Genomic DNA, 21,925 nt, shown 5'->3' with positions numbered 1-21,925 from the left:
AAATACTCACATAGGATTCTTGGAGATTGCTAGAAAACACATGATCCAAGAAGCTCCTTTTCCCATTCAGATTTTCCTTCCCAAGTATCTTTTTTGTGGGTAAATAATCACATAAATCAAGTCAGAGTATCAATACAATGAAATAAAGACGGTCCTTGCACTTTGTTCTACAAAACTTGTGCTTTCTTGTTTCACCCTCGCTTAGTCTCTTTTCTTAGTTTCCTTCTATTTTCAGCTCGCTATGGATACCTTACATATATACTATAATGATATGAGTTTATACATATTAATACAAGTTCTGATTTTTAACGGCTTTGACCTAATCTCTATCGTCCTCAAATACAAGTTTCTTCGTGTGGGTCTAAATTAATATATTCATAAAAATATGAATATTGAATATAATTTGATTTTACATTTTATTAAGAAAAATAGACGTACTGTATTTAACTATTTATGACGAAAAAAAAACCAAAAAGACGTCATATATAATATGTATATACTACTAGTAGATAGTAATCGTGCAGTCTCCATTAACTAAGCCGTACAAATAGCTCAATGTACACCAAATAACTCATCCCTCCCAAGAGCCCATAGGCTTCTTAGTTCGCTTCGAAACAATCTCCAAGACTATTTATTAAATAACCATTTTCTAATTCTCATCTAATTAGTTAAACATATCAAAGATTCAAAACCCTTAAACCTGTCTCCCCCAAGAAGCAACAGTGAGTGCACCCTTACGAGGCAATTGCTCCCCAACACTTCCTCCACTCTCCAGCCCCCACGTGTCACAACCTCTCCACATGCACAAACTCACACGCTCATTCATGCATGCGTATATAATACATTCTTTTCCCGAGAGAGAATAGAGAAGAAAGAGAGAGAGATATGGAGAGAACAGAGGCCGTGACCTCATCGTTTATATGGCGGCCAAACGCAAACGCAAACGCGGAGATAACGCCGAGCTGTCCAAGATGTGGCTCCTCCAACACAAAGTTCTGTTACTACAACAACTATAGCCTCACTCAGCCTCGCTACTTCTGCAAAGGCTGCCGCAGATATTGGACCAAAGGTGGGTCCCTACGCAACGTGCCCGTAGGCGGTGGCTGCCGCAAATCCCGCCGCCCAAAATCCTCCTCGAGTAACGCTAAAACTGGCCTAACCGCTAATTCTTGCAGCTCCGGTGGTGGCTCACCAAGCATCGATCTTGCTCTTGTTTACGCCAATTTCTTGAACCCAAAGCATGACGAACCCACACAAGAAAACTGCGATTTAGCCACCGCCACAGATTTTCTAGTCGATCTTCCTACAGAAGCTTTGATGGAAACCTCATGGAGTATGGACATCAATGATGGTCATCATCAAAACTATGATCATCAAGTGGAACACACTGTGGAGGAATGTGGTTATAATGGATTGCCTCCATTTCCTGGTGAAGAACTTCTTTCTATAGACACTAATGGTGTTTGGTCTGATGCTTTGTTGATTGGTCATAATCATGTCGACGTTGGTGGTGTGACTCCGACTCAGGCTGTGCATGAACCGGCGGTTCATTTTGCTGACGAATCCAATGACTCCACCAACCTCTTGTTCGGAAGTTGGAGCCCTTTTGATTTCTCAACCGATGGATGATCCTAATTGTTTTCATTAAAAAAAGAGTTTGTATTGTACCTATTATACATAAGATATACACATTTATATGAAATCAGATGGATCATTAATTTCATGTAATTAAAAGAGTCGATAATTTAAGTACAAACCTAAGGGGTAATATGTATACGTAGGCTATAGAATTTTTTTTTTTTGTTTTTTTTTGTGTTCGTTTGTTGGTGATTGTCGACCTATATGATGCTATAATTAGTCGTTTTCAAGAGTTGCCAAAGAATCCCACGTGGGAGGTCCTTGTCTTTGGATTCGATTGAGATTTGCTTGTTATTTGAACTTGCAATTCACTGAAAGTGAGACGCACGTGTACCACGGGTTCACGTGTGAGCCTTTGTAGTATCTCTGGCCTCTGTGTGTGGGTGTAGATCCTTCTCAAAAAGGAAGTGTCAGAGAAAGAGCATAATTGTTCCTACTCTTGGTTTAACTCCTTTCTACAAATTTTTAATTAATCTTTTATTGCCAACAGACTTATATTATAGTTCGGGATTACGTAAATGCCATCCATTGAAAAAGGTTATTTTTATAGAAGAAAAGTAAATTTATATGTGTGTATAGAAATTAAATTTACATGTGTGTATAGAAACTAAATTTATTTGTGTGTATAGAAGTAGGAAAAAAAAACAGCAGGACCAACTCGTTAGTCGTGACTAGTCAGATTATCTTATTAGTTATTCAACATGTTATTTGTCATGACTCACAAGTTGGCCCGTCAAACTCATGAGGATTAGTCCATCTACATGTGAAACCCAAATTCTGTATGAATTGAATAGCTCTAAACATACAATAACTCATGAGTACGTACTTAGGACTCATTAATTTAATCCTTATACAATTTATCTCACCAAGAATGAAGAAAGAAGTTTATTATAGAAACAAAGAACAAGAATGAACCTCGCCGCCATAAACACCCACCTTCAGCAGATTTTTTAATGTTTTTGGTCGTTTCTCATAAGTTTAGTTACACAATATTAATAAGCTTATTATAGTAAACTTTTATATTTACATATGTATTAGGGCACTTAAAAGAGAGAATTAAATTGTTTAAAGAGAGGGAAAAAAGGGAATATAGATTTGGTGAACTAGAATAGAGGAAATTATGCAAGTTGTGTACTCAGAGGTATAGGCAAAGAAGTTAACTTGGAAAGTTGTTTAATGTCGAGCTTCGTACGTCACGCACGTTCCCATACATCTCCGCTTGATCCAAGAAAAATAGTAAACTCTAATTACTGTAGCAAACAGTTATGCATTCAAATTATTTTTTAACTAATAATCCAATATTTGCCTGTCTCAAGTCTTCTCCAAGTAAAATAAAAGTTCTTTGTTATTTGTATATAGTTAGTAAGCATCGAAACGTATGTGAAAACAAATATTTTAACTAGTAAAACTAAATTTAAAGTACTTTTTGTTGTTGTTTGTCTTCTCATATCATCAGAAGTATTTGATTTTATAATGATCTTATCATATTATAAATCTAACTATCTATAACATATGCAATCACATTAAACGGTTCTATTGACATGCGGCTTTCCCCACAATACATGGATCCCTTATGAACAATTCTACTTATTTTAAATCCAAAATAAACAATTTAATCCGTAATACACAAGACCACAATTCACGAACAACGACTACTTATAAGTACACACTAGAAACTCTAATAAGATTTGTAACTATAATCCGTAAAAATTGTTCTATCTGAGAATTCAAATTCAAAAAAGGTGTAATTAATATGATTCATAATTTGATCATCCAGTTGACCAAAAGGCGTCCACAGAAATAAAAACAATTATGAAATATATTTTATATTATATATCTAACAAACTATATAATTAGTAAATTAAAATTCATATTAAACGTAATTTGAACTATTTACCATTAAATTGTATAATATGTTTAAACATTAAAGTTTAACATCAGGTCATAAATTGTCAGTTGCGCATGCTTTATCGAAGTCAGAATTAATTTATAACTATACATCACAAATACACACACATTACATAATTTACATATATATATATATATTATATAATACTCTCGATGATAAATTAACATGTAGCAATATCAGTACTTAAAAAAGCTATTGAAAAGTCTGAGATGAGGCTTCGAATGATGCTTTTAATACATAGAGCGAAGACAAGTAAAATTAGGTTTTCATGTCTTGATTATATTTTCTCTCTAAAATAGATAGGTTGCGTTGAAACGTTGAGAATGAAGGCGATGTTACACATTCTTCTTATATCCACATGATGAATTGCATAGTCAGATCAAAAGCGCTATGATATTCAGACCAAAGTCAGTCAAAGACTTATCAAAGTATATATTTTGAAATCCATGTATATTCCTCAACGGTTTAAATTTACTAACTTTGAAACGAAATAATAGATCTCCCTTTCATCAAGTTGGTTTGAAAAAATTTCTCACATATAACGACGATCAGTACTTACGAAATAAACATTAATATATATAGATCACATAAATGTGGCTTATAAGGAACTGGTTTATTAATGAAACGAAAAATTAAGCTTAAAACAAAGAAACGGATGGAATATCTTCTTATACAAGAATTTTTCGATCATGAAACTAGCTTTCTTGTACAACTTCATAAAATATAAAAAAAAGATTCAATCTACAGGTCAAGATGAAAAGATCCTACATATGCTATCTACGTGATTGTGAGCCTGAATCAGAGTGGGATCATCTGATTGAGTTTTCGGACTGTCTTTGTCAAGACAGCCTTATGATTGCAAGTGAAGTGAGCAATCCATACTAGATCTTTAGAGGTGATCTATCGTGTGTTTAGTACGAGTATGAACGTGTTTAAAATTAGCTATATAGGCTTTAATTTGCTTTTGGGAAAGCTTGTATATTATAAATCGACGAACCAATATAATGTCTTTTGTTCTATTTTCTTGGTTATTGATTCGAACCAGTAATGTAGAATGACCTGAAGGACGTGATGGCTCCCATATATTATAAGATAATAATATTATTTTAGGGTTAGCTGATTCATCGAAAAGGCAGGTCATAGGGCTAATCTTGAATAGAAACCCAATCTCACTTACTTTGAATATCATGACTTTATTTCTAATGGGAATTGAACTCATAGCATAAAACTCACTCTTTTTTAAAAAAAAAATAATAATAATTCACCATTAGACCACGACAAATCACGGTTATGTTTTTTACTTTTTGTTGACAAAAAAACAATAGGAGACAGAGTCAAACTTAAAAATCTTCATGGTTTAAATTGGTAATCTTACGGAATGCGAAAAAAAATTTGCGGAATAGATTAATCTATTTATAAGTCGTTTTTCTGTGAAATGATTTTTATTTTGTATTTTTATTAAACAAAAATGCAGTCTGCATTTTTATGTGTATTTTTCTATTATGTGGATTTTTGTTAATTGATAAAAAATCTGCGAAATTTTATTTAAAAACGTAATTCCGCCATTGTTACCAATCAGAGCCTATGTTATCAAACGTGTCGACTGGTCCTTATACATGATTTTTTTTTTCCTTATACATGATTTGAACATTGCATGAGATTCACTAAATCAGTAGATTTTAAGTTCTTAACCATATGTATGCACAGTATGCATTGTTTATCACACAGATGTGTGTATGTCACGCGCGTATATTTTTAAAAAATGTAATTGACAACTATATCTATTTTTTTCTCTCCATACCACCGTTTAAATAACTGCAAGTGGTGGTCGAGGGAGGACCAGCTTCGTATTTTTTTCTTTTAATAGTTCTTTCTAGATTGCGACATGGTTGCTCGTAAGATCTGACTTTTGATTTATGACATTTATTATATACAACTAAATATAAGTATTTTGAAACAAATAATACAGGTTTATAACATATGCAAGTCCCTTATATTTAATGTGAGTCATATAGACAGCCATATAGTAAGAATGCCGGTCAGCTGCTCCTGTTTTTTTCCTTTTTTTTTCTAATCGGGTAATTATTAACGGATTCTTAAATCACTTAATTATCAATTAAAAAGTAGCATCAAATATATCGCCATGATACAATTTGATATTTAATTTGGACTCGCATGAACCAATCCTTCACAAACAAAGAATAACACTGTAGATGGACCACGACCATTACTTGTCATGTGTGTTACACACTTACACTTCTGTTCAATCTTAACATATGCTGTTATTTCTTATGCGTATGTCAACTTCTAAATATTATCTTCTTTGATTGTTTTTCTTTCTTTAATATGTTTTGCATGTTCTGAAATTTACTTGTATCAGATATAGAGCAGGTTAAATTCTTAAACAATATCCAAATAAATTAATTATTTATGTCAAACTTTAGGAATTAGCCGCGTGGTGGCTTAGTGGTAACTTTCTCGAAACAAGACATAAATTCGGTTTGCTGATAAAAAAAAAGACATAAAATTCGGTTAAATTCAATTCTCGTTAAAAACGATTTAACTGGATGTTTAGAAAGCTGGAACTAACTTTAGCCCTGCTGAAGAATGTCCATTAGATTGGTTTTCTTGGTCGGATTAAATAGTTTGCCCCCGAAATTTGTCGGGTTCGTTTATATTATTGACTGAATGTGTTGTTTTCATCCTACGATATACCTTGAACCTCATATCCTTCAAATTTGGTGTTTGTTTCAAACAACCTAACGTTCTATACAGAAATTAAAACCTTAGGATTTAAATCTTTTATATTGAACTAATAGTCAAGTATCCCCATTAATATTTATCTCACGTAAAACGACACAGTACTCGTGTTCCCACCAAGACCATGTTCCCTAAGTGCTAGAACCGAGGTATATAGATACAGAGATTCTTGCTATATGAAATTGCAATAACGTGCTTTGGATCTCCAGAAACACATTATTCTGAATGCAAAGTTTATTTTTTTAGTTTGTTTCATAAATATATATTTTTTAAGTTTTGGTTTAGATTTTCAGATCTCGTCCTTTTCCTGATCTATATCGATATTGAGATGTCTAAAAATCGTTAGATTGTGCATTTTGTCTTAGAGTTTTCGGAAATAATTTCCACGTTTAGTCTAAAATGATTTTGAGCTGAATGACCTGAAAATTAAATGATTTCAGTATCTCACGACGAGTGATAGTAAAAGCACATATGAAAGATTTTGGTATCGACAAAATCAGATAACAAATCTTAAGAATTGCTAAATAAAAAATTAGTCGTCGGTTGAAAGCATGATACATGTCGTCGAAGTCGATATAAAAATAATGGAACCCATACATAAATGATAAACCGTAATAATTAGTGGGGTTAGATACCTAAAAATGTTGAACATAGGGATATAAACATGAAACATCCGTAATGTTACTTCCAAGGACATAAATAGGCAAAATTAAACGTTACATATGAGTCTCATGTGACACGATGGATACCGCATACATATCTCTTAAAATAACTGTGATGCAATCTTTTAGGTTATCCACTCAATAATATGAGAAGTTGAAAGAGATGGTCTCCATTATTTTTGTGGAAGTGAATGAAATAAAAGAATACAAATCAATATGCGCCTCTATCAACAATGAACAAGCAAGTGGGAAACAATAACCATGTAACTTGTGATTCCATTTATTTCTCTGCAGTTTCTCATAATTTCATGAATATATCCCCTATTATCTACAAATTCTACATGATGATGAGCTTTTGAAAAATATAACCAAAACAAAAGAGAGAACCTGAATTTGAGCAAAAATAAACCACTCAATTTTTTTTAATGAAATTATAGGAAGAATAACTCTCAAAGAATTATTTGTATCTGATGAGAATTAATTAAACATGTTCGTTGTTTTATGTTGCCGTTCAAGCAGGATATGAAGCATACAAATTTCTTGGGACACAAGGTGATTCCCTCCAAACCCTAGCGTGAAGCTTAAGCAACTCCTTCGCCTTTTCCTTAGTCTTGTTCCCGCAACTCACTTGAAGCACCAAACACATCTTCGCCACAACTCCCAATTGTAACATCTCCTGTAACAAACACGGTGTTGCGCAAAACCTCCCAATGGAAAGCAAAACCCTAACCGCCCTCTCGCTAGTTATCTGTGAGACCCTCAATATCTTCTTAGACACAACCGCAATAGCCGCACCATGATTCAAGAACTCAGCTCTTCCTTCTGCACATTGACATAACATATCAAGTACCACCATCGCCATCTCCGAATTCCTTCTCTCGGATGAGAAAGTTTCATCCATTAGAAGCTCGATTATCATCGAGATCGCTCCAGCTTCCACAGCCTTGTGTCTATTCCTTCCCCATGGACATATAATCACCAAGATTTGCATTGCTGATTTCGTTGCCTTGTGAGAGATCTGGTCATGCAAGATCTGAACCACTTCATTGAAAAGCTCACGTTCCAACAGTATGATCTGCATTGGATCCGCAACTTCGAGAATCTTCTTGAGAAGCAAAGTCGCATAGGCTCTTGACTCGTAGATCCCACGTTGCATTATCTTAGTCAACGTCTTCACAAGATTTGTTTCCTTCTTGTTGTTTAAAAGACTCTTGCGGGCTGTCTCCGACGTGTCGAGATGGTAGAGTAAGCTTAAAGCTTCGTCCATTAAGCTCCTCGAAGAATCGAACCGATTCTCCAACATGTTTGATTGACACAAGTCGTTGAGATTCGATGAAGAAAGGGAAGGAGAAGGAGAGTTGTAAGTATCTACGGAGCTGCTGACGATCTTTGCCAAGAACTCGGGAACTTCTGCAGCTTCTAAGCATCGTTTGTTCGTTGTGTTCTCCGTCACTATTTGACGAAGTCTTTTGAGGCATTTGACTTGGTTTTGATGTGAGGATGAAGAATCTTTGATGAGCTTTTCGATCTCGTATTTACAGATCGGAGGCTTTGGAGTTGGGATTCTCTCGATACCGTAAGATGCGTTGAGAGTACACCAAGATTGGATCAGACGGCGAAGAGTGTGGTTTGGTGTGAGATCGGTTTCGGTTATGGCTTGTTTTGTGACCGGACATGAGTTTTTCTTACCGGTGAAGAGCCATTTCTCGATGCTGTCTCTGTCGTAGGTTATTCCGGTGGAAACTATCACCGGATCCTTCATAATATCTAGAGAGATCGGACATAGGAAGAAAGAAGGAATCTCTATCTCTTGATCCATTGAACTCGCCGGAAATATGAAAAGAAAAAGAAGTAAAACTTGATTAAGAAATCGACCGACGAACGAATCTCACAAAATGAAACTTTTGCTACAAAGTGTAGTTGTTGAGATTTGTGAGAGATGTGAATTGGTTTGAATAAGTTAGCAAGAAGAGAGAAGGAGAGTTGGGGTTTTAAATATAAAGGGAGAGGAGAAATATTCAGAGTTATTACAAAAGTCAAAACACGGAATATACAAAATTTTGTATACTCTTTTTTGGATAGCTGTCCGTATTTATTATTTTTTATAGAACGAACGAGGAACGTACAATATAGATTTGACTTTTTTTTTTTTGAATGTGGTGTAACAAAAGGCTAAGTAATAAATGCTTTTTCTAAAGAAAAAATTAAAGTGAGGCGTATTAAGAGTGTTGACTTGTCAAAGAGATGCGATTACGGCGAAGAAAGTGTAAATAGTAACGAAGTCATTGGGGGATTGGTCGTGCCGGTGTTGAAGACAAGTAGTTTGTCTGCCTTGTGTTTCGTTTTTACTCACATGCCTTGATTGCTGATTCTTCTCCTCTCTTTTTATTTTATTTTGCCATCACTATTTGACTTTTTTTTTTCTTCTTCTTTTTATTCCAACAAAAATACTAAATTGGCAGGCTTATTTCAAAACTACTGTTGCAACTGAAAGTAGAAGAAGATAATTGGGTTTATGTCAACGAAAACACGATTATTGTTTTCTTTTTGGGGGTGATGTACTTAAATTTTTGGTGCCGACAAAACCTAAAGTGCCATTAACGGTCCGTCGTTGGATATTTACTTTGTTTCAGGCTGCAACTTTGATGATACATTTAGACCCATACTCCTTGTTATGCTCTATTTTTTATTTTTTTGGTTCTAGTTCCCTCCACAATATTTTGGATATTGGCTATTTTTAAGTTCATTTTTAAGTGCACTTTGGATATAAAAAAATGGCTATCAATTATAAAATAAAAAGGCTATTAACAACAAATTATCCGAAATTTATCAAAATATTTAATGGAATGTAAGATAAAAAATGTATTCATTTAGATGTCTAGTACATGGTTAAATAATAATGTAGAGCTCTACAAAATAATAGATCACATAAATGTCCTCATTAAATTTATCATAGTTTGTTAACAAAGTTTTTTTTATCATAGTGTGAAAAGTAATATCATCCGCTCCACATCAGTTATAATTGAAATAAACGGCTAAAATCTCCATTTTATAAATTAATCATCTACATAAAAATAAATGTAGCAACTTGTAAAATTAATGAAACGTAGTTTTATGAATAACGATAGATTCATTCCTCAAATATTCCTGCAAATTTTGTCGTTCTTTCAGTTTTTAAGTGAAGTGAATTGAGTTTATTTTCCATACCTATTTAGAAAAATGTTTAATATCATCAACTTTATTCCATCCATATAGTAAAAAATTATAAGAACCATTTGCGCATGTACATGTTACATGAAAAATCTCTCTCTCGCAACATTTAAGTGCTAGAAGGTATACCCTTTGTAAAAAAAAAAAATCGTCATAGTTATTGGTATGTAGTGAAATACTATAAATTAAACTTAAGAAATTTTATCAAGCTAACAGCAAAGGTTATGAACGTCGACTCATTACAGGTTGCTCTTGCCACCGCAGATTTAACATAATACTTTCAGGGATGTAAGTGATTTTTTTTTTGTGAGGTCCATATGAAAGCGAAAGCATATAACAACATGTTTCTCATAACAAAATACCAAAAGTGTGATGTATTCTTTCGACGAGAAATCAACTTGCTATTGCTAGATACTACTTTGGGTTTCCAAAAGTGTGATGTAGTTGTGATAAAATTTGAATACATTAGTTAAAAATGTTAAACAATATGTTTTATAGCTTCAATAAGAAATAAAATCGTGGTAGAACGTTTAGGTGAAGTATGAAAATAGCTGAAATTTATATCAAAATTGGGAAAATACTTAAGTTTTTAAGTAACAAATTATTTAAAGATCTAAACTCTGGAAATCCAAAAAATTCTAAATGCTTTGAGGAAAAAAAAGAAGATAAACTAAAAACCTTAAATCCTAAACTCTCCCCCTTAAATACAATCCTTCACTTTACAATCTAAACAAAATGTTTCATTACCTCAATTTTCAAAGACTGAGCAAACAAATGTTCATTTCTCTCCTTTTTGCAACAAATAAATTATTCTATAAAGTAATTACAAAACGTTCTTCTGTGGTAACCTTATTATAAATATCTTGAAGTAATAGAATGAAAAATTTATAATCAGTTTTCCGCTTCTTGAAAAATATATGAAGAAAGATCATCCATAACTTTTGAAAAAATTAGCTGGCTATCCTCAGTACTTCTAATTTCTAAGATTACATCTGATCTGATGCTTCTTTTGTCACTTAACTTCTGGGGTCCTTCATGATTGATTTAAGCCATAACTTTTTTTACATGGTCACTTTTAGTCTTTTCTATACCTATGTTTCTGTTTATTTCTAGCTCATTTGAGCTAACAATAGAAACTCATCTTTTTTATGATTATGAAAATTTGAAGATATGATTAAAAATTATGACAGAAGTAAACTATTTCCGTTTTATTTGTCGACGAAGATATTATAGGGAAATAGAAATAAGATAGGCAACTCATGAGCACGATCCAAAGGCCAGAATCATGAACAATTGGCAACTATGCTACTAATCAGGGATTCAACTTCAATATAATAATACAATATAGAGGTATATTTATCTGAGTTATGACAAATAGCTCTTTCCCATTCTTTGGTTGGTGGTCATCTATTACACAGCCAATAAGATAGAAATTTAAGCATATAAATACATATACGTATAAAGATTATAATATATTTGATTTAATTAATTAGTTAATTCCTTGATTCAAGTGTACGTAGAAGAGGATGTTTATTTAAATAGATGCCAGTTCCAAACAGTTAGCCACGCCGACTTGATTTAACAAAAAAATCCAATACTGTGACATAATCAATAAGTTAGAAGAATATTTGATAAAAATATTCATTAGGTAAAAGTAAAAGATATTATGATTTTCTATAATCAAAGAAGTGATGGTTTCTGGCTGGTAATTCGTAGAACTATGTTTTATATAAGCTATTTAACGTTTTTGTCAGTGGAATGACAAAATCAAACATTTTATTTTCTTAAAAAGCCACCGACCGTATTGTTTACATCAAAATCAAAATGTTATTTTCTTTAATTTTAATTTTTTTTTTGAATGAGTGATCGAGATGAAGACCAATGGTTAATTGAGAAGTCATGAGTCTAAAGACACAAAACCCACACATCTCCGATAAACTAAAACCATTTATAAACAAGGATTCAAACCCTAATTTATTAAGCACAGTTTTTTTCAGAAGATAAAAAACCAACAAAATTATCTATACTCTGATGCTTTGTAATACAATGTAACCATTGAAATATATTTACTATGATATCATTCCGTAGTTATTGCTTATTATGTAAGTTTATATGCTAGTCACTAATCAGTTTAACTCTCTCTTTAACAACCCAAATAAAATTTCCTGACATTTGCAAACCGAATATCGCTGCTGACACAGATGCTTAATAATCTAGATTTAGATCCGGAACGAATATCAAGGTATCAAATTCGTCCCACCGTATTAACTTAAGACCAAAAAACGTGAATATTAACTTCCTGATGAGGACGAATTAATGTGAACAACTACCTGATCAAACTTTTTATTAGTTCCCACTAAACGGTCAAAAAATGACCAATACGTAAAGAAACAAGCGGCCGGTTTAAAATTAGTTATTAAAATGACTTTGTCTTTTTTGCCAATAAAAAAACGTTTCGATCTAAAGAGATCGATGACTTGTCCTTCTTTGACAAAATGAAAAATAACCATACTCTATACTTTTGGCCATGACATGGGACAATGTTAAAACCGGTGCAGATATCTATAAAAATAACATTAAGTCAATTAGGCATTATCATGTACGAATGTATTTTAATTTTCATAGTAGATATTGAAGCTGATAATGTAGTTATTATTATGGCAAGTTGGGAAATGGAAAGCATGGTCTCTCTTGCTGTTGATTTATTCTGTATAATTTTTGTACGTTCAGATAATCATTGAAGTAGTCTGATGCAAGTTGATAGGTAATTCAAGTCTTAACCCCATAAGATATATTTTTCCACGGTAGAATGTGTAAGTACGTAGCACGTTAAAAAAATACAAATTATGTATAACGAGAGATGAGTTACATAACATAGGACCAAAAAAGGTGATGAAGTGTATACAGCTAGAAGCCGTAAAAAGTGGTCAGAAAATAGACAGCTTCATACAGGCTACCACATGGGATTTTGGATAAGAAAAAGAAATGTTGGACCTCAGATTATTATCGGCTATTCTAAACCTTCCTGGCCACATAATTTTTTTTTTCTTGTTTGAATTCTTCCAAAAAGAAAGGGGGTTGAAGTACAAGATTCGAGAAAGTTAATTGGTTATAACATATAATGTTAGTTATGTAGTTATTTATACATGCGTGCTGTATATCATACTAAAGTGTTGTTTCTGATGATTTTGTCATGGTTGTGTTGTAACTTGTGATACCATTTACAAATGTCAAACATTCGACACGATGGTCAACATGGATAAACATAATTAAAATTATATATGGATAGCTTCTTCTAGTGATCAATAGGTCGAGGGAGGAGATTAAAAATGTAATGCCCCTATTAAAAATCCTAACCTCACATTTGTGAGATCGGGTAATACAGCGATTGCGTTATAACAACAAAAGAAAAAGAAAACAGAAAAAACTTCTACAAAGCCCATTTAAGACACTTTGAATGTCTGTATAAACTAAGGCCAAACTCCTGAAGGGAATATCACAACGTTTATTATCATCATTAAGCAACGAACGCAGAAGATTAATTAGTTAATAAGTACGCTAAACTTGATTCAATGTCGAGAATTACGAACAATAAAGAGAGATTAGATTAATGTATAAAGAAACTCCCAAAAATTTCTATCTAATCTCCTCGCAAGTCTTGTTTCTTGTTCTCTAAGTTATCTAAAATTCCACTGTTTTGGTAAATATTATGGACACATGCTCTTCCTCAAAAGCATCCCTAAGATGTAACAACTAACAAGTAGTTAGCTTCAAAGATTTGTCTTGGCTTGGCAATATCAGTGGGAATAGGAAGTGAAATACTATACTAAGAACATCTTCTCCATCATCGTTACAAGTTACCAATTCACCTGATATCTCTTATGGAAACTTTGAGTAAAAAATGCATTCTACGATCTGCTCAAAAAAAAGAACGATATTTCTCGCTTTGGGAACCAAACCCTAAATCTCCTAATACCCAATTGGTACAATTACGAATGCTATTTTTAGCTCAGCCATGGCAGAATCACTATTTTTATCCAAACTGATTAGTTTTATTCTTTAACCAACAAAAACACCAAAGAAAGAGAAAAATCTTTGATTTAAAGTAAACCTTCGTGCTTTCCACTAACCTCCCTATTTTTTCTCTCCAAATATTTTCCGGAAATTTTGATTAATTTTTCAAGTTTAATCAGAGACTTTAATTGGAGACAAAGGAGAGAGAAAAAAAACACGACAATGCCTTCTCCTCCGGAAGAAGGAACCCAACCCAAAACAGAATCGGGTTCGGGTCAAACCTCCGAACGCGATACCAATCAACCACCATCGCCTCCACCGCAAACGCAACCGCAATCTTCTTACCCGCCGGTTATGGGCTTTCCAGGTTACCATCAAGCCCCATACCCAAATTATCCAAACGCACCTTACAATCATCAACAATACGCCTACGCGCAAGCCCCACCCGCTTCATATTACGGGTCATCTTACCCGGCCCAACAAAATCCGGTTTACCAGAGACCCGCTCCGTCCGGCTTCTTCAGAGGAATCCTCGCCGGTTTAGTCGTTTTAGTCGTCCTCCTCTGCATCTCCACCACCATAACCTGGCTCGTCCTCCGTCCTCAGATCCCGGTTTTCTCCGTAACCAATTTCTCAGTTTCTAATTTCAACGTAACCGGACCGGTTTTCTCCGCCCAGTGGACGGCTAACCTCACCGTGGAGAATCCAAACTCGAAATTGAAAGGCTACTTCGATCGAATCCAAGGGTTCATCTACAACCAAAACGCGATCGGAGAAGACGATTTCTTAGCGAAGGCGTTTTTCCAGCCGGTTTACGTGGAGACGAAGAAATCGGTTTCGATCGGAGAAACCCTAACGGCGGGAGAAAAAGAACAGCCGAAAGTGCCGAGCTGGGTCGGAGAAGAGATGAAGAAAGAGAGAGAAACCGGAACGGTGTCGTTTGATCTGAGAATGGCGGTTTGGGTCACTTTCAAGACGGAAGGTTGGTCGGCGCGTGAGAGTGGGCTTAAGGTGTTTTGTGGGAAGTTGAAAGTTGCGTTTGAAGGAGCCTCAGGGAACGGTGCCGCTTTGTTGCCTAAGCCTCTTCCTTGTTTGGTTTACGTTTGATTCTTCTTCCTCGACATTTTCTTGCCACTTAACGTCTCTTGTAATGTTTGATTGTTGTTTACGTTAGCTAAAGAAATGTTTGGTTGCTTATTATGCAAATTCCATAGAAATCTCATAAACCAAGTTTAATAAGCAAAAAAAAACTAGATTTAATTGCAGAATCGAGCTCGAGAAAAAGAATTATTTTTGCTATTTAATCAAACAGTCGATTGTCGATAAATTGTGTGTTGAAATAAAAAGAGTATCAAAGAGACTGAGTGCGTCACGAATAAAGATACTTGTGTATACTATTTGAGAAAGGTTTGGTATATATTTGATGCTAATTGCTTGTTTGTCAATGACTTCCACTTTATAAAGTCGTCTAATTATTCTTATAGCTGTCTAATTTATTTAAAATTTCTCTTGTATTTTTTATATTATGTACAATACAAATGTGATATAAACCTCTAATTCAGATGGGTTTATATGACTCAGTCAATCGATCGACGGACTGTTTGGCTTAGCTTGGTTTATAAGCAAGCAAGAACGATCAAGTGGATTTTGAGGAGATGATCAAGAGATGATCACGGATGGATTGATGGAGTAAGAGGAGTTTAGGCTGGTTTAAGGGCTATTCGCCGAGAATCACAGTTGATGGATGAATGAATGGATTGAGGCTAAATGGACACTACACAATGTTTTTGAACCGCGATACAATCACCGCAAACAGAACCAAAGGGGAAAAATGCACAATGATTTGAACGCATAGTCGCACAATAGTTCAAATGTACATTCACGATTTTGGTAGAAAAAGAGAAACAAATATGAATGGTCTTGGTAAATTAAATTTGAATAGAGGTAACTAGTAACTACAAGTGAAAGCCGCAGGATATAGCCATATAGGACTCTTGGTCTTGGTTCAAAAGAAAATTCGAATTAAATGCTAGAACCAAATCATCAAGGAAGCTAAAAGTAATAAATAATATAGGTGTGGCCGTTGGAGCCTTTGGATATTTGAATTTGAACTTGTCGGTCTGCTTCTTTGTTTGATGGCTCCTAATTTTGAAGGTTGAATAAAGAAAGAGCCTTATGAGCTCTTAAGTAGAAAATGTTGGTTCGCTTAATATGACGTATAAGAAAATGAGTGTTCATTTCCGTTGGGACTCCTCATGAAAACGACATAAAACATCATGTTGGAAACTTCTCCTTTATATAAAGTGTCGGATTGCGTCAAAATGCATAGAGAACTCTCACCTTGTTTGTCTAATGTCTACGTTAAGGGAAAATATATAAAAAACTTCAAATTTCTTTGAATCAACCAGTTGATCATGATAAAATGTGTAGTGGAGTTTAAAAAAATATCAAAGAAATTTGAGTAAATATATCTCTCGAATAAAGAAACTTATTGTTAATAAAATAATCAATCTTTTCTAAAACAAATCAATATATGGTATTTCTTATATACTTTTGAATTAGTATTATGCATATATATACATATATATTAGTGAATAATGAAAAAGTAAACTTCCATAAACTTATGAACAGTCTAATTACTTGTTGCTAAGAACTGTCTACTTGAAAGATAATAAGAGTAAAAGCATAACTAAATCGAGAATGGGACATCGAAGCTAATATAGTATATGCCTATATGGTAAACCAAATGCGATGATCTGAAGTGCACTATCACTCAAACAAGAGGCGACTACTATATCTAAAAAGATGCTTTGTATTTATCTATAGACTATAATGCATAAATTATATAGATTCGTTGGTAATGCGTAATTTAAAGAGGAATAATAGGGTTGGTGCGTTGTCCTTTTGTAATAAACCTAACAAAATGAAAATGTAACGGAGAAAAAGACACTTTGCATTATGATCAAATGTAACTTTAAGAAAGATTCGAAGTCTTTAGTTGAGCTGTGGGGATAGAAGTTGTAGCCTGTAACGTGACCACGTGGTCCCACCCTATAACGAAGGAAAGGCGGAGACGTGTTTTGTTTTCGAGTCAACAGCCTCAATCCGACGCAGACGCAACACAACAAAGGCATTACAATCATGTAAATTACTGTAAACACACATTATAATTGATTGATATATAAGATGATCTATCAAATAATTAGTTACGTCCATATCCTTAAAGATTTATAAATTGTTTGGCAGTGTATCGAATGTTCGGATTTATATTATTCTTTAAGATATTTATATTATTTGTATGGGTTTAGCTTTGCACTCACTGTTGTTCTATAGACGAGTTGGCCATATCAATGAACTGTTTAGGTGGCTAGGACTATGTAACCAATCACCAAAGAAAAGACAGAAACTCAAAAGCCTTTTCTAGTTCCGGTTAAACATAAAATCTTCCGAAGAACCAAAAAAAAAATATATATATATATATATATATCCTAAATAGCCAGTAAAATTTATTTATCCCAAAAGTATTGTCGGTTTTTGAAGAATTAGCCTCCAAGGGTTTATACGATTATATAGGATCAAGCTCAAAGTTGTTTTGCATACATTTCATCAATTTTTGTTTTTCAAAACATTCCAGCCACCTTCACTTTTTCGTCTTGTAAGTTTCTTCCACTAAATCCAATGATTGTTTATTGAGTAATTCATATCAGAATTATGGCAATTTGTTACCCAATCTTGTTATATTTATATATAAAAGGTTTTTAAACACCGACATCAAAGTATGATATAGGCATCGCTATAAACCAAAAACTTTAGTAGAATTTGTTTTCCACGTGGGAACCGTAGATGCCGATTGCCGACCTGCTAATTTTACTTCGAACACAATGAACCACACAATAAGATAGGCATTCACTTTTTTCTGTTTGTTTTAACTTTTAGTAACAAACGAGTTCATCAACTAAACTCAATAATGTAATGACACGTATCTAATTCATAGTTTAAAGTCTCTTTGGGTTTTTATTTTCTCCTTAAAACTGATTTACAAATTTGCAATTGTGTAATAAGAATATATGCACATGCGCCATGTTCTTGCTTCGAATAAAATAATATACTAATCAATAACACCAAAATAGACGCATTTGCATTTTAACCGAATCAATCAATCATGAGGGAAACTTCCATCATCGCAACAAATAAATAAAAATGGACGCGCAAGATAAAAAAAACTCGCTAAATGTCAAAATACCACCACTTCCCAGAAATAATGCATAATATCTGCATACCACATATATCTTGTCCCACTTAATTTATTTATTTTGGGTATACCGATATACGTATAGTGATACACTATATATATACTGTAGTTATTTATTCTGTTTTTCTTCAAACGTATAGTAACAGTGGTATACAATATACAAATCAAAGGTACTACGAAGAGTATATATATTCACACAAAAAAAAAAAAATATTGAAACAGTTTTCTTGAAAAAGCTACGATGAAAACTTAAAATACAAAAAGGTTAATTGGTGTGAGTGTTTAGTCTATAGTCTATGCACAACGCGCATACATTGGCCTTTACACACAATTACAATATAAATAAATACAACCATCTCTCACTCATACACATTTTTTCCTCCCATCATCACTAATTCACTAGTCACGCCCACACAATATAAGAAAAAAGAATAAGAAGAAGGAAGATATCATATTATAGAGAGAGAAAGAGAAGAAGGTACGCCAGTGGCAAAACCGTAAATAAAAGATGTCGAAAGATTGCGGCAACCACGGCGGAGGCAAAGAAGTAGCCGTCCGGCGAATCTGCGGCGCCGTAATCGCCTTCATCATAATAGTCCTAATCACAATCTTCCTAGTTTGGGTCATACTCAGGCCCACAAAGCCCAGATTCATCCTCCAAGACGCCACCGTCTTCGCCTTCAACCTCTCGCAACCAAACCTCCTCACCTCAAACTTCCAAATCACGTTCGCATCTCGAAACCCAAACTCCAAGATCGGAATCTACTACGACCGTCTCCACGTCTACGCTACTTACCGGAACCAGCAGATAACTCTCCGGACGGCGATTCCTCCGACGTATCAAGGCCACAAAGAAGACAACGTTTGGTCTCCGTTTGTTTACGGAACCTCCGTTCCGATCGCTCCGTACAACTCCGTCGCTTTGGGAGACGAGCAAGGACGTGGATTTGTTCAGTTGATGATACGCGCCGATGGGCGCGTGAGGTGGAAAGTGGGGACTTTGATCACCGGAAAATATCATCTCCATGTTCGGTGTCCGGCTTTCATTAATCTTGGAAACAAAGCTGCTGGTGTTCTTGTCGGTGATAACGCCGTTAAGTATACGTTGGTTACTAAATGCAGTGTGAACGTTTAGAACGTTGACGCCGTTAAGTTGTTTTTTTTTTTTAATTTATAATCATATCATTTTCTCTTTTTAAAGAAAGAAATAACCAAACTTCTTCTTCCACCAGCAGGATAATGTTTCTGTTTCACCACCTTTGGTTGTTATTAAGCTTATTGTTGATTACAGAATCATTATTACAATCGGAATTGAATGTAAAGCCACTAAAGTTGAAAATAAATGGAGGATTGGGTCTGGCTCTTTTCTTTTCTTTTTTCCTTCATAATTTTACTCCGTCGTATCATCAGTACTACACTACAATTGTAACCACAAACTAGAAGACAGTAACTCAGTAAGATTTGGTATTTATTGTTTTTGTGTATATACAAAATTTCTAAGCAACAGTATCTAAACTTTAATTTTTCAAGTCGTAAAAAGCACAGTGAAGAAGAATATTTGTTGGTAGAGATCACCAAATTGAAGAATAGCTAGTAATATTTTATGTGATTTTAATTTCTTCCAAATCATGCAAACATCATTGATGAAAAACGTTTTTTTTTGTTTGAATAAATTTAACATTCTTTCAAAAAAAAAAAATGATTCGAATGAAATATAAATTATGAATTATATGTTGCGAATATATGCTCATAATATCTCTACAGGATAGTATACTCTAAAAGTTTTTAGATTGGAAAATGTTAGGTCAGGAGGCCAAATAATCGAAATGGTTTAGTGAGGCCTTAAAACTAATAACCATTCGATAACTAGTCAACCTATTATCAATGTAAATTTGTAACACACTTTTCTCAACATTTTCATACTTTTTAAAAGGTAAATGAGATAATGTAAACAGAGAAGTTTAAAACAGAATATAAAAAGTTGAAAACATAGAAACATCATACTTATTAGGGACACTAACGAAGTATAAGATCGGTCAATGTTAATCATGGCCCAAAAATAAAAGATAGGCATTAGCAAAACTGGGTGTTGTTTTCGGCCCGTAAATCTGCATTGGTACAAAAACCCAAACCGAGGCTTTTCAAATAGAACCGAGGCTTTTCAAACAGACTGCGAGCTCGAGAAATCCCAACAATTGCTTTTGTGGAATGTAGTTGCGCAGAAAGACAAGAAAGCCAAGAGGATTCATCATCTTGAAACCAGTGATCGAATTATATGTGCTTTGCTACATGCTACTAATTATCTGATAAGCATTTTCTGCTATAATAGTGTCCAAACACAGGAACTCGGAATCACTGCGATAGACATGGGAAGCTCTGTGCCATGCACTATTGGTTATCAAAATCGACCCCTGGGCCGATCAGTTCTTGGTACGTTCTTGTTTTGCGTCAATACTTTTAAACTAAGGAGGAAGTACATCTGAAAATTCTGAATTAGCTAGTTGTAAATAGCCCCAGGACTACGCTCCTATAAATTCTCCACATTCAATCAAACTCGCTTGACCTAACTTCTTCTAGATGTCATCACCAACGGAAAAGGCAACATCGTCCTAGATTTCTTCCACGGCCTTCGACGATCGCGAACCTGACAAGTCTCTGAGTCGGTCGAATCAACATCTAAAGAATGGCTGAAAATCTCAGACTTCTTCAAGAATTTGATCGCTGCATTGAAGAAGTGGTTTTCACCGCTGATCGCAAGGCTTGGAATGAAAAAAAGGTAAACACCCGTTTGATTTTCTACAGATGATGTTTACACTTTCTCGTTTTATTCGGCGATGATGAAGGTTCTCGATTTCTTAATTCGCTTTATTCTATGATTGTACATTCTTGAAAGTCGAATTCAGAATTTTATTTGACCATGAATTGTATAATCATATGTCGTATCGTTACACAAGTTGTTCTTCTCGTTTTGGCTCGGATTTCTGTATTATAAATCAAGAATTACGTTTTGTTTTTTCTTATTCGTTCTTGTATTCTCTTAAGATACTTTGTTTCTTTTGTAACAAGTGTGTCTGTAAACGAATTATGATGTGTTCGCGTACCAGAAGTCTTTCCAGAAAAAGGTTCCCAATTATTTGAGATGTTTTTGTCAATATGTAATTAATGAGGATATATGTTATTCTTTCTTAGTTTAGTAAAACTGTCAGATTGGTATACAGTATATGTTTGCTTCGATGTAAAGGATATCTTTATTTTCATATTTTTCTAAATTAGTTATTTAGGGTGCTTAATCTTTAAAAATGGACTAACTTTCTTTTTCTTTAATCAATTAAAATGATGTATGCACAGATTCTGTACACATATTCTGATGTATGCCGTTTCTGTTGGGAGGACAGCTTTGATCACATTGGACATTTAGAAGAAACGGAGCCGATGTTTTTGTTGCCAAGTAAGAATGGCTTTGTAAGAATGGCTTTGTAA

At 34.1% G+C, this 21,925-nt stretch overlaps 4 protein-coding genes across 4 annotated transcripts; 3 read left to right on the top strand and 1 right to left on the bottom strand.

Moving 5' to 3' along the window:
* Nucleotides 1-824: 824 nt before the first annotated feature.
* LOC18021637 (dof zinc finger protein DOF3.5) lies at nt 825-1,629 on the top strand. The gene is given in 2 exon segments (XM_006403741.2): nt 825-863; nt 865-1,629. Coding segments are annotated over 2 exon segments (804 nt in total).
* Nucleotides 1,630-7,373: 5,744 nt separating this feature from the next.
* LOC18021636 (E3 ubiquitin-protein ligase PUB22) lies at nt 7,374-8,909 on the bottom strand. The gene has a single exon (XM_006403740.2). It carries the CDS (start codon nt 8,786-8,788, stop codon nt 7,481-7,483), a length of 1,308 nt encoding a protein of 435 aa, XP_006403803.1. The 5' UTR covers nt 8,789-8,909; the 3' UTR covers nt 7,374-7,480.
* Nucleotides 8,910-14,244: 5,335 nt separating this feature from the next.
* Nucleotides 14,245-15,429, top strand: LOC18021635 (NDR1/HIN1-like protein 10). Its single transcript, XM_006403739.2, has one exon. The coding sequence runs from the start codon at nt 14,416-14,418 to the stop codon at nt 15,298-15,300; it is 885 nt and encodes a 294-aa protein (XP_006403802.1). The 5' UTR covers nt 14,245-14,415; the 3' UTR covers nt 15,301-15,429.
* A 3,377-nt stretch (nt 15,430-18,806) lies between these two features.
* LOC18021634 (NDR1/HIN1-like protein 12) lies at nt 18,807-19,816 on the top strand. The gene has a single exon (XM_006403738.2). It carries the CDS (start codon nt 18,954-18,956, stop codon nt 19,578-19,580), a length of 627 nt encoding a protein of 208 aa, XP_006403801.1. The 5' UTR covers nt 18,807-18,953; the 3' UTR covers nt 19,581-19,816.
* Nucleotides 19,817-21,925: the final 2,109 nt, after the last annotated feature.

Source organism: Eutrema salsugineum, unplaced genomic scaffold, assembly GCF_000478725.1.
Source record: "Eutrema salsugineum unplaced genomic scaffold, Eutsalg1_0 scaffold_16, whole genome shotgun sequence".
In the NCBI taxonomy this organism is placed as follows: Eukaryota; Viridiplantae; Streptophyta; class Magnoliopsida; order Brassicales; family Brassicaceae; genus Eutrema; species Eutrema salsugineum.
This window is presented reverse-complemented; position numbering and strand designations above follow the sequence as displayed.